The following is a 14,154-nucleotide window of genomic DNA, read 5'->3' on the forward strand; positions in this document are numbered from 1 at the left end:
CGAAACCAATTGCAGTTGAATTATTTATCATGTCAGATGACGACGACGACGGCGACGATGAACGAAGAAGAGAAAATTCTTGAAAATATTTCACACTTATTTACACACACACACACACACACACACACAGATATACAAATACACACACACACACACAGCGTTAAGAACAACAATCGAAATTGAATGAGTGGAAAATTCAATAAGCAAATATAATAAATATTAAACACGAAATCAACTCTCGGGCTCAATTATCATCCAGTTAACACTTTTGACTCTTTTGACTTTTTTTTTTTTTTTTTTTTCATTCGCCGTTCAACACTTTTTTTTTAGCCACGCACACAACGAGAAAAAATATTTATTATTAAGTTTTACTTGTTGTTTTTGTAGTTCTTTTCTTTTACAATTTAACGTTTAACATAGACAGAGAGAGAGAGTGAGAGTGAAAAACATTTAAGAATAATTTGTTCATTAATAACTTTTTGTTTGGGTGAATTCTGTTGATCAGATTTTGTTTGATTTTCTTAGACAATTGCTGGCATCAGAAGTTAGTTGTGATCTCTTGTGATTGCAATTGAACAATTATCGAATTGTATCGCTTTTATAGGGATCGTAGAGAGCGAATGGAATTCGCATATGTCTAATTTTAGACAGATTTGAGGACAAAAGAATCGTGACAATTGCAGAGGTATTCTACGAGAGAGCAAATAATGAAGAAAGGGAAAGAAAATTCGAAGGAGTGAAGAGGAGGTTAATTAAGTTGTTTACAGGGTTTACCACTGAGAGGATTCCATATGAATATAAAAACTACTTTACAGATATTAAATCAGTTTCTATCTTTTCATTAATCCATCCCAGTCTTTTAACCATCATAGTCTATCTAATCGAATATTCGTCTTCTTATTGATCTATACATTCTAATTTTAATTTTCATTAAACTATCTTAAATATCATCAACCATCTGAAGTATCATCATATACATATAAAACACTTACTTTGATAAGATTGTTTTTTTATTGATCCAAAATAAAGCTATAACATCTTTACTTAAAGTGTCACCCTGTATATTAAATTACTTTAAAAGAACCACTTTTACACTTTCGATACACTAAATCGATTTAAGTTCTAGCTATTTTTATGTTTTCCACGATTTAAATATATATGTGAATGACTTTTTTGCACAATGCGTAAATATATGTATATATGTATGACCGAATCAAACAAACGAACCGAACGGAACCGATTAAAATCACTAAAAATAAATCGACATCAATCAGTGACTGTGAGGAGGAAGGACGACGTCGTTGGACGACATCGGCGCGATGGCAACTAATTAAGCAACGTCACAACAACACATGCATCCAATGGTCATAAAAATAAAAAAAAAAACACAATGTATCGCCTATTGGATTGTATTCTTTTTTACTTTTTTCGTATTTAAATACGAATATTTAAATACCAAACGGTGGAATTTCAACGGCAGACGACGGCAGCGATTTGAACTGATTGACGTTTTAGTTGCGACTAACTGAGAATTGACAACACATTGCTGCCCATCTCGAGAAAGAAAGAATAGGTACGAAATGCTGATAAAAAAAAAAAAACAACAGAAAAAGCAAACAGATTCTTTGCGTCTTCACCTCTTCTTCCTTTTCGTCGACTAGAAAAACTTGATTTACAACTTTTTGTTGAGTACTCCGCTGATGTGTGTTAGCTCTCATTTAAATGACTTTTAATGTTCGTTCTATACCCTGTATTCAAATATAGAAAAATTGGGTATATCTAGAACGAGCAAGCATCAATTAACAACTAAACACATCCCTAATCTACCATCGACTTTTATTCAACTCAAGAAATGGGAAATCATTAACAAAACTAAAAAAATTTTCACATATAGGTAAGCCTTAAACTGATTGATATACATATATATATATAATGTTAATGATTGCAGGGTAACTAAAAGTCATCATTCATTCTTTACATTAAAAGAACATATTTTACTTATTTTTTAGCTTTTGTAGCTTTTTACTCATTTGCATGTGCCTCGTGTGTTTGCTTCTCTTTTTTCCTTGGCTTAGTTGTTATTGCTTCTTTTGGACCTGGTTGCTAATGAGTTAATTAACACATTTTACTTCTCATAAACAAAAAAGTTGGTAACTGTATTGCGTGTGTGCTGCTAATTATGATTAGAACTCAAATGACTGAAGATGAGAAATAAAAGGAAGGCCAATAGAGTAAGAAATAGAAGATTTAAATTAAGATAAAGAGAATTAGAGGATGCGATATTGCACAACCTTTATCCAGATTATTTAAAAGTACCATTTCCTACTAAGACGACTTTTTACTTTCTTTTGCATATTTGTTTCTCTGCAAATGCCACTTCTTATTCCCCTTTCAGTTCCTGAAGCAGACATTTTTAATGAAAAGTGGTTTTTCCCTTGACTATTGATTTCCATTCTGTAAATGAAATGCAAATACAATTTGTTGTACTTGGTAGTCTCAAGGTTGAGCTAGCACCTTTTTATGACTTTCGTTTGGTAATTTTTCCTTTGCTAGAACATTTTGCATTTCCACGCCAAGAGAATTGAGTAGGAGAAACAGAACAGAAGTACATACACTTACTCAACACATATTTTTTGCCTTTTTGCCCTATAATGGCTAATTTGAATTTTTATCATGTTTACAAGCCAAACAATACGTGCATCATCATCGTCATCATCATCATCATCATCGGAGGAGGAAGTTGTCGTCGTTGTCGTCAACCAACCAACCAACCAACCATCCAGTGGTTCAACCTCACACAACATTTGCATATCGATTTCATATGCAGTGGGGGAAAATTCATATATGCTCCATGTCGTATAAATATGAAGAAAATGTTTACTTGTTGTCGTCGCGCGTTCGAGTTGCAGTTTTTTTTTTTCCTGCTTGTTTTTCCCCTTAAGTATGCACTCTGACAAAAATTGCAGATTATTTTCCAACTAGTACGAGGAGTTTTGTCTTCTTGTTGCCCGCCTCACTCTCCCCCTGCTCTCTTTGGCTTGTCTATTTGAAGTTTTGCTTGCATGTAAATTGCTCTGATTACCACCAATGTTGCAGTTTTTTCATAGTCGTCCTCCATTTCTTTTTCTTGCTTACTCATTCGATTTTGCCCGTCTGAGTTTTTGTTTTACTTAACCTAATGCAAATCGCTTTTATTACTGCAATTTTTTTTGCCTTTTCTCCTTTTTTCTCTTGATGTATTTATGTCCATTTTTCGTGTTACCAATGTCTGTGGGTTTTAAGTCCAGGGTCAGGTCAAAGAGGGAGAGAAAGATAAACTAAAAAGTGTCGAGAAACCAAAGTGCATAACATTTTTTTGTGTGTCTGCTGTAATTTAAGTGTGAATACCGAAAGAGTAAACAAAATGTATTTAGAATTGAAACAATTTTCACTCACCCCTTAGGATACACAGTTTAAAATATTTCTCTCGCTTTTCCAAACTCAAGAGAAATAATTCAATTTTCAATTAGAATTTATAATTGTTTCAATCAAATCAAAACATTCTTGCTTAGTGTCTACTGTCGTTTACAACTCTTTCAAAACATTAATTCATAATTCTCTCCATGGCAATTTGCCAAAAAAAGAACAATAATGGAATTTGTTATAACGTATTGAAGATCCAAATTGGTTTAGTATTCATTTACTTATAAGAAATCAATCAAACGTTCTGTCATTTCCCGCAGTAGTAGGCTGCTAGCTGCAATGTTTCCCACGCTGGCTCAAGAAGTCGTACTCGTAATACTTTGGAACTCCGGCAAACACGGGGGCGACGAGAGCAAAAAAAACCCTTTCAAAACGGGATACAAAATAAACCATTCAGTCAAACAATAACAAGCAAGGACACAAAACTCGTAAAACCAATCTAAAAAATGTGGCAGCTTCTTCTGCACTGCTTTTGCCTGCCAGAAAGTATGCTACGCCAAGGCAAAAACCAGAAGGCAGAAGCCAAAGGGGGAGGCAGGCAGCAACACAGGAAACAAAACTCGGCGACTCACTCAAGCATTTTATTAAATTGCCACCTTCCGTTCCGTTTGTTGTTCTCTTCGTTCTCCCTCCCCGCCGCTCACCTTACCACACCTTACATCTTCACCCCACTACCCCATTTCTTCCACTTTTACTTCAAATGTCTTTTTATTTTTTCCAATTTCTAGGCAAGTTGTATGTCTGTCTCTCCATTCGTTCGTTCACTTCGTTCGTTCCTTCGCTTGTTGCCAAAATCCGCTTCAATAAAAAATATATTTCTGCCATCTTTTTCTATTATATCGTTTCCGCTTTTGGCATAAATTGTGTAAAACCAACGGGAAAAAAATAAGTTTTTACACTTTACTTTTTTTTTCCTTTTTTATTTTGGGTATTCTTTTTGAGGTTAAACAAACTAAAGGCAAGGAACAGGATCGAACGTGGGTGAGGGGAGAGAAACAGTGAGTAGCGTCGGATTGAAGGAAACTTTTTGTATTGAAATGCAATTTTCTCCACACACACACACATGCACACAACACAGACAATGCGGACAAATGTTGGATCAAGTCCAAAAAAAAAAAAATTGTATATACACAAAACTAAATTTGCATTGCATAGTTTTCGGCGCAATGCGGGCGTCGAAATAAAATACTAAAGCTTATCTAAAATTGAAATTTTTTTAAACAAGACACACAAAACTATCTTCATCAACATTAGCTAAAATATTTAGTTGTATAAACATACACAAAGTGAAAGAGAAGGGTAAGATAGAGAGACAGAGAGAGAGAGAGAGAAGATGGTTGGGGAAAGTGCCGAAATTATTAAGCATACGACATGTTTAACAAGCGTAATTACATGCAGGAAAAGTTTGCATTCGGCAGTCTTTTTTTTGCGTTTTTCTTTTAGCCATTCCGAAGTGCATATAGTAAGGCACAGTGGGTTGAAAACAGTACAGTTTAGCACAAAATAATTTTTGTAAAGTTAAATTGGTAAAAAAAATTTTTTAAAATAAGATTTTTTACTATTATTAATATTATTAAAATTTTTCCAAAACTTTGTCACAGAAGCGAAGCTATAAAAATGTTATTAAAAGATTCAAGCTTGGCATCACTATGCCACCATCACTTTGCAAGCATATTTAAAAGTTGTTAACAATAAACCATGCCGCTAGAGGTCGCTTTTGGCAATTCACTCAGTCTCATCACATCCTCCGGGAGGTCTGTGGGATGGCAAAGAGTCAACATTTTTGTGGTCACTTAAGCAGATTAATATCATGGGTATAATTAAAAGAAGCACCACCGAGCAACGCCAGCAGTAGAAGCAGCAGCATGTTGAGAGGAGACGCCACAAGAAGTGTGGGTGGAAAGCCAAAAATACAGCAAAAAAAAATTAACATAAATTAAAATTTGTTCGCCAACTTTTTTTTTTTTGGCCTGTTCAACACTTTTTTTGCACTGGCATTCACTCACATAATTGATGGTTTTTAATTAACTGCCGAGTGACCGACAACTGACAATGGCCCAAAAAAAAAAAAAAAAACAGAATGATCGGAATGAGGAAAACGAGATTGTGAAAACAAGAGAGTAAAGTTCAATGAGAAATGCTGAAAAATTTTTTTAAATTTTCCTTCACACGTTGTCCATTGACCTGCCAATTAAAACTGTCAAATACTATTGCCTGCTTTTAGGCTCTGCACACGCAATATTGCCCAACTCCATTTCTGCTCGGCATCTGGGAGGACTCGTAGCTGTCTGTCTGTCATTCGTTTTAATTTGCAACACACAATACACCAATGAACTATTTCGCTTCAATTTTACTCAAATGTATATTGCATACTTTTCAGCTAAAATTAATGAATAAACGAGTGAGAATCTCATTTTTTTTCCCTATATCACTGTTTCTCTAATATTTTTCATACTCTGTTGGTCACTTTGTGTGTGGGTGTGTTTTTTTTTTTTTTGTTGATTTGTTCGTGGTGGTTCTTCCTATAAAACGACTGACCTAACCACATGTGTGAATTTGACATAGATTTAAATATATGTATGTACATTTTTGTTGAAAAACTTACCATTTCGATTTTCACTATCGGCGGGTTTCATTTGTATAGGATGATACATCTGAAATGAAAAAGAAGAGAGTAAGTTAAATTCATTTTTCAAATTTCACCCCAATTTTTTTAGACAGTTTTGCCACACTCTGAGTTCTCTTCTCTATCAAATCTTCATTCCGCCAAGTTAATCACATTTGAAATATTAGAAGCGCAGTGTCCTAGTGCTTTCCCTTCAAACATTTCCCGCACCGTTTAGGCAAAATGACGCAGTCAGCGATTAATTTGCAGAGCTTTAGCGTAAATGCAGGCGCCAAAAAACACAACAACAACAACGACTGCAGAATTTAGTTGTTGACCTTTTTTTTGGTCGAATGGTGGTGAGATGGTAGTGGGAATGAGTGGAATGTCCCTCTTAAGCTGCATAATGAATGAATGCAGCAGCAGCAGGCAGAATGGCGGTTGTTAAGGAGGCTTCTAAAATTGCCGCCAAAATCCTTAACAAAAGCCAAACACATTTATTCAGCGGTCGGTCGTAAGGGCCCAAAGGACCAAATTCTTTTACATCTACAACCCCCTTCCGCGCATTCCAGTACTCCTTTTCTAGCTCGTGATAAATCCTAAAATATGCGTTAGTTAGTTTTGTAGCCTGGTTTAAATGCACTTTTTCTTTTTTATTCGCTTTGTGTCTTCTAATTAAAACAAGCTTAAAGCGCCGCATAACGTGCCCGAACGGCGCCTGAACAAAGAAGATGGGGTGTAAAACGTGAAAATAGGGACAAGAGGTCAGTTGTTGAGAAACAGATAGAGATGGCATCGTGAGGAATAAAGGTGTAATCATTGATATCGACACACAATGATTTGAAATCTTTAAAATGACAAATTACTGACTGATTAATTTTGTTCACTTCTTTCTTATAAAACCTACAACCTACCATTAAATATGGGCAAATGTTTGGGGTTTTGACCTTTGTAGCGATCATAAAAATTGTTTGGGATCGAAAAGGACAATTTTGTCAAATTTTGTTAGCTTTACATTATGTAATAGCTTTTTACCATCTCTAGTAACAGATATCCTTCGTTGGTTGCATTTCATTCGCACGGCTAATGACGCGTGATTTATTGGCAAGCAACGACCACGACGACGTCGACTACCTCGACGACAGTCTCTACAAGGACATTGCCTTCTAGCCACTGACTGTTATTCGCTCCTACCTCTTCTTCTATTGAACCTCCACACGACGTTTCTCTGCCCCACTAACCCCCCGCTTTTGGGTCGTAAATAATACACGCAATACCGCCAACTGGTTACAAATTGCAGTACGGACCAGGTCCAACCTGTTCGCCGCCACCAATGCTCCATTTTGAGTTTTCCTTCGTTTGCTTTTTCTCCATCTTGCTGCTTGCTTCTTCTACTCGTTTTCGTTCCTGCTGTTACCCATTTTTATTTTGCCAATTTATTTATATGCAGGAAGTAGCAATTACCAGTCAAACACGGGCACACAACACAGCAACAACAGCTCAGAGTTTCCCTTTTTAACTTTACTACACACCACCCACCTCGCACCCACAACCAATTCACCCCAGCGCTTTCTTCACTATGTCAGTTAACTTTCCTTCTACCCGGTTGGCTGGCTAATTGGTTAAAATATGATCCCAATTATTGGCAAGGTTGTGCATTTAATCAGTAACAGGGCCAAGGTATTTGACAGCTGACAGTAGAGGGCATACACAAAGAGAAATGGCAGCGAAAACAAGAGAGTGAGAGCACATATAAACCATTTGAGTTTAACAAGTGTGCCAATTATCGGTGAAACTTTCGATAGTTTATTTATTTATAAGAAGGTGACTTATCTAAAACGAAAATCTTTAAATTCGAAACATCAAAATTGTTTTTAGCTCCCATCGAAAGGAAGCAAAGGCGACAACAACGATGCGACATATGGTCGCCTGTTGGTGGAATGCAGCAGAAATCGCAAAAAAGAACGCATCAAACACGCGCGCACATGTGCTCCTTCTTTCTGCTGATGGCCTTTCCCTAACAATTTTCTAAAATAAATATTTTTTTGCGATTTTTTTCGCCGCAAAAATTTGTTTCTGCATGCAAATTATGTCAGTTGCCCGATAACATGATGACATAAGCATTGTCATGTTCCTAACCCTAACCCCAACATTGTACAGGTCCCCCCCTCTGTCACCCATCCTTTATCCTGTCACATGGCTTTCAAATAATAATAATATTCAATGCTTATTTGATAGCGCATTGGTAAAAAATAGAAAAAAGTTGCTGCTGCTGCTTTTGCCAAAATGTCGGCAACATTTTTGCTGACACTTTGCACCCCGGTCCCTTGCCATGCCCCTGCCGCCAAACTGTCTAACTACTACATGACTACTATTTTTTGACCCTCTCTCTTCTTCTTCTTCAATGCTTTTCTCTTGACAACTTTTCCCCCGAATTGGTGCCGCTGCTGCTGCTCTAAAGTGCAAATTGACATTTTTGTGCCTGCGGTTCTTCTCCATGGGTGAGAGACACACAAACTTTCTGGCGCGTGTCTTGGGCCAACAATTTTCCCATTTTCCTTACAAAAATTACTTCGGTTTTTTTTTTTGCCAGCTCAAAAATTTTGTTGTATGCATTTTTTCTCTGCTTTATGCTTTCATTTTGTTTCCTTCATTTTTTGCAAGTCGAGTTCAACACAAAATGCCAGTCAATCTGTCAGTCAGACAGTTAGTCAGTCACTCACCCCGTCAGTTAGCTTATATAATAAAGGTTGATGAAGCTGTCAGAATTTTTCGCATTTTTCGTTGAGATCAGCAAAAATGTCAATTAAAGTGTATAAAAAGAAACTTTTTCCCCGAGATAGAAAATAGATGGAACTTACCCCATTCAAGGTTTTCACATTGTGAAGAGCATCCTGAGCCTTCAAAGCGGCACGTCGGGTATAAAACGTCACAAAACAGCAACCTGCAAAACGAACGAGACAGAGAGTGAGTAAGTTAGTGAGCGAGAAGGCTATATAAGATTAGCATAAGGGTTAAATTAGAGTTTATTTACAACAAAAAAGGTGGCAAAGAAATTATGAAAATTATGATTATTACCCAAGCAGACAGAGCGAAGGAGAATCTGAATGAGGGGGGACGCTGAGGGGGTAAAAAAAGGCCAGGCCAAGGCTGTAAATTAAACATTATGGCCTCAACAAATGTGTCGCGTTATTTTCAGTGGGAAAAGCAAGGTGAATTGTGGGTGGTGTGAAAGGGAAGGGTAGGTGGGTGTTGGAATTTATGAAGGGTTGGTTTGAGGGTTTCTTCGGCTCAAGCATATTTAAGTAGGCAAACGTTCTAACGAGAACGATACTTAAAGTAACAGCCCTGTAAAGTTTAGGACATAATAACACGACTTAACGATACCCTCTATCTTATATGTATGTATTCTTAAATTTATAAACCTACAAACAAGCTGGCACTTAATATATGACAGACTGAATGCCTCTTCCTACAACCCTTTTAGTTGCATTTTATATTCCTGTTAACGAAAACTAATACACAACTACTTTCTGTCAAATGTCTAAAGGGTATATGCAAATACCTTGGCAACGTTTTCTATTTTTCGTGTAAATTTCCCATTTAGCTTAGCCTAAGTAGTTCTTCTGCCCGCTTCCCGGGAAAATAAATAAATATGATATATACTTTAATAACTGGGTTAAGCATAAGTATTATGGTAATAGCAATATTCAAGAGGAAATAATTGCAACTTGAAGAGAGTGAGACTTTCAAGCAGTTTCTAAGGGAACTTTTCTCAAAGAAATTTTTACAAAAGTAGAAGCCAAAATTGGTAAGAAAATTTAAAGTAGTATAATTTTGTAGAACTTGAAAGTACTTTTAATAGTATCGAAAATCAAGAACTCTTACGACCAGATTATGCTAGATTTTAAAGAACTAATATGATTCTCCTTTAAACCTATTATTGTAATTTTAACTTTCAGACTTTGCTCTTCTTATTGATAAATCGCAGAATTCATAAGAAAAGACATCTATAAATTGAAGTGAAGAAAGTGGCGCGCTATCAGCCCTTAGACAGTTAAAGATTCTTTTAATTCTTAAGAACTTAGTAGAAAGTTCAGAAAACTTACAGCAAATATTTCTTAAGATGTTATCAGTTTAATAAAACTTACTGAAAGGCCCTCTAATATCGAGCGAAAACAAGGTAAAAATTGTTTAAGATTATAATGATTCACCTTTAGAATGGGAGCTATGTAAAAATTAGTTTAAAGTCACCCACAAACGTTTTCTGATCAGAGGGAGGAATGTGGAAGAGATATAAGCGGAAGTGGCTTCAACGCCATCTGCCTCTAACCTAACCTTCATTCTTCCGGAAAACACAAAAAAAAAAAAAAACGTTTAAAAAATTCGAAATGAAAATATTTTGCAAATATGTGAAAAATGCAGAAAAATGTTCGCGACGACGGCGACGCAAAAACTAGGCGACAGATTGAATTACCTGTATGGGTGTAGAAAGGTGTGTGTGTGGATTTTGTATGTGAATTGCCGGGTAAAAGCACGCCCTTTACTCAGACCCTTGTACCTAGAGAAACGCCAGGGTACAACATTACGCCTGACTGAACCGAAATGGCCGCCAAATGCCGATACGCTGGGTAATTGCATTATGCAACTATTGCCATATTAAGTTTTGTAGTCACAGTTAGCGTAGGCAGCAGGACGAAAAAAGGACGTCGGAGGAAAAGAGAGCCAGGCAATGTGCAGGAGCCGGAAATGGATTTTAACCGAAGCTCTGCGTTCAGTCGCTCTTTGTGTATATTTCCGTGTGTATGTTGGCGTGTGTGTATGTGTGTGCTTTTTTATGCCTTGGCCACAGATTTGGTGTTACCCAAATAAAAAAATGAAAGCAAAAAAAAAAACACCAAGAATTTCTGGCACATAAAATAAAACCCATGCAAAAGGTTTTTCTTCTCTTTTTTTCGGGTTCTCATTTTTTTTTTTTTTAGTCGCTGAAATTGAAATGAAATGCCATGTGGCAGAAAAAGCGAAAAATGAATGAGGGAGAGCAAGTAGTAATGATTTTTCTCCCTCTTTAAAGTAAGAATTTTGTATGTTTTGCCAAGTGAAATAATAATTATATGCACACAATGTGCAAAACCTAAAAAATGTTGCAGCAAACTGAAAATGAAATGAAATAATGATGGAGATGCCGCCTTAAATATTAAACTTATTCTTTTTATTTCCTGGTAAAAGTTACGAATACTAATACTAACTTAAAACTCTAATCTTTTAAATTCTCTCCCCCGTTCTCTTAACCTGGCCTTAACCGTACCACTGACCACACAATCGCAGATTAAATATCACTTAAAATGAAACTAGCGTTAAAATGTAACAAATGTAAGAAAATCGAAACGATTTGAAATGCAATAAAATATATATAGCCAGGAACGGATAACAAACAATGAAGGGAAGTAGATGCCAGTTGGAGGAAGTAGAAAGGCGACACGAACCAGGAGGACAGCGAAGAAAAATCTCTCAATTCCCATTATGTGCATGTCAACTGCAGTTAGAATCAAATCCAAAGACCAAGACAACACACTAAGAGCAAACAGAGAGAAAGGGAGACAGAGTGAGATAAGGGCAAAACCAAGTATGAGGACGAGTGGGTAAGGTGTAGGTGGTGGGTGGTGTAAAAGGGAACAAAAGTAAAGCTGAAAACGACACCCAGTCACGTTTTTGGACGAAAACACAACAAGAACAACAGTAAAAAAAAAAAAAAGATGGAAAACTTAATCCTAGCAGTGGGTGCCAAGTGGGCAGTCGCCTTTGCCGGCGCCTGATGAAATCGAGAGCCTTTGGCCCAGACACAAAAACAGAGAAAGAGACGTGCCAAAGTCCAGGAAAAAGGATGTGCTCAGGACAACACACACACACACACACTATGTATGGGAAAGGAAACGAATTAATCGAAGTAAAATAAATCAATGTCGTTAAACTTTGCTGCCAGAGATTTAGTAGTAGTTCTGCTGAGAATAGACCAAGATAGAAGAACAACTGAAACTGAAATCGAAACAAGTGGAAACAATCGAATTTAGTTTATGCTCATTTTCATTCCCATAGATAAAAGGGAAAATTGAACGAAGGCTGGCCCGAACGACCATAAGAACAAAACTAACAGTTGAGAGAGAGAGAGAAAGCAGAATTTTCCAAATATTTAAGTTTAGAGATGGACTTTAAAAGAAAACTTGTCACTAAGTAGTTAAAAGTATGGGAGAATAACTTCAACATAATTTTTATTGAAATCAACTAGTCATTCTTAGATCCTTTGATCTTTGAGGAACACACTATTCTCTATAAATTATTATATCTTTCTACTTTATAGTTATTTACCAACTGACAGGTATAATCTAAAATATGTTACCCTTAATCAAATATTTGGTGTGTTCTCAATAATAAATAATGAAAAGTTATAGCCTCCCTTTCATTAATCCGGCCGTCTCTCACGCTTTCATCTCTGTTGTCCCTTTGCCTGAATGTCCTTCTCTATTTCGTATAGACCGTGTGACAAACGTTTAGCAATAGTTCAGTGGGCACGCCCCTCACAAAAAAAATAAGAACGAAGTCGTAAAAACTATTGCAAATTCCTTACCGTCGCGCGCCTTCTTAGCCTTAACCAAAAACGAAAATCCTTTTTGCTTTTTGGTTTTCAGTTTGGTTTTGTTGGTGGTGAAAATTAAGTGAAATTTTATGCATTTTTCACGCTCACTGCAACAGCTAAATAAAAATGTCAAGAGCACAATGTGCCAAAGAAGGGAGAAGGAAGAGAAAGAAAGACCAAGGAAAAGTAGTCTGTGATGAAGGCGTTAGATAAGTGCGTTACTTTTTCTTCCTCTTACATTTTCTTGCGTTTTTGGTGACATTGGACAGCTGGACAGGAGAAGCCTTTCAAAATGAAGTTCTCAAGAGCAGAAAGATAGCGAACAAAAAAGGAAGAGGGAATAAAAAGAAGCTGCTAACTGACCCACCAACAACCGAACCGCCTCTTTAACCCACTGTGTGTGAAATATATTTTAGAGCTCTCCTTCTCCAATTTTTCTGCGAGATTTTTCTTGGTCAGCAACTTGGTTTTTAACATCGTCTTTTGGAGAAGAAGGGCGAAGAAGGTCATAAATCACAGAAACAACGGAAGAAACTGACAGTACGAGTAGGGAGGACAAGATGGTTGGAGGATATGGGTGGATTTTAGATCAAGGTTGTTAATGGAGAGTAGTGTGACATATGGTTCTATTGTGGCCTAAATTGAAATGGCAAGCAGAAAATCGTGATAAAGATGATATAAATTAATCAAAGAAATAGTAAGGAAGAGAATTCGAAACGCTAATCCTGGCTTAAAATCAATCTGTAACGTATTCAACTAATGTCATTTGGCTCGCTGTTCCCTAGTGAGAACACCTTTTTGAATTCCTTTATAGCCACAAATTTTAAATTCGTTAAACACTAAAATATACCGCAAAACATTTTAGAAGCCTAAAAGTCTTGTTTTTCCCCCTATTTTCGTCTAACAATTTAAACGTTTCGAGGGCTGTTTGTTCGCACCTGAACAACTAAATCTGAAAGAAAACCGCAGAGTGAAACCTTCTTGATTCACCTTTTTCCACTTCCCTAATACTGTCTTCTTTTTGTCTATGTTTCCCTACTCTCGTCCCTCGTTCAACCACAAGCGCTAATAAATTATGACCCAAGCGCTTAACCTTGTCCCGCTCTAGTTCTTCACCTGCCCCTAATACGCCTCCTCCATTCTTTCCCCCTGCTGTTCACTCGCTCTCTATAACCTTATCTTTTAGCCACAGAAACACAAACACCCGCAGCAGCAGCAACAATAACCAAAAACACAGCATGGAGAAAATCCTACCAAAAAGTAACTGGCCAACGCTAACAAAATTTAGTGCCAAAAACAATTTTTTGGTTTTTTCATACACTTTCCTCCAATAAAAGAGTCTTTTAGTTTTGCCTTAAAGCTTTACATAGAATCTAATTTAATAAATAAATGATTTGGCAAGCTTTCTCCCGTTACTTTTAACAGATAATGATAGTTCATAAGGACTTATGAC

The 14,154-nt window shown here is 36.6% G+C and overlaps 1 protein-coding gene across 4 annotated transcripts in view; it reads right to left on the reverse strand.

Annotated features, from left to right (window-relative positions):
• bru1 (bruno 1) overlaps positions 1 to 14,154 on the reverse strand; it is a 111,156-nt gene that overhangs the window by 23,459 nt on the left and 73,543 nt on the right. For all 4 annotated transcript variants that reach the window (XM_068295708.1, XM_068295709.1, XM_068295710.1 and 1 more), the window contains 2 exons: positions 8,929 to 9,011; positions 6,068 to 6,116 (listed from right to left, as the gene is read on the reverse strand). In XM_068295708.1, the coding sequence (XP_068151809.1) occupies positions 6,068 to 6,116; positions 8,929 to 9,011 (132 nt within the window). The remainder of the gene's footprint in view (positions 1 to 6,067; positions 6,117 to 8,928; positions 9,012 to 14,154) is intronic.

The sequence above is a fragment of the Drosophila tropicalis genome, unplaced genomic scaffold, assembly GCF_018151085.1.
Source record: "Drosophila tropicalis isolate 14030-0801.00 unplaced genomic scaffold, ASM1815108v1 contig_845, whole genome shotgun sequence".
Classification (NCBI taxonomy): domain Eukaryota; kingdom Metazoa; phylum Arthropoda; class Insecta; order Diptera; family Drosophilidae; genus Drosophila; species Drosophila tropicalis.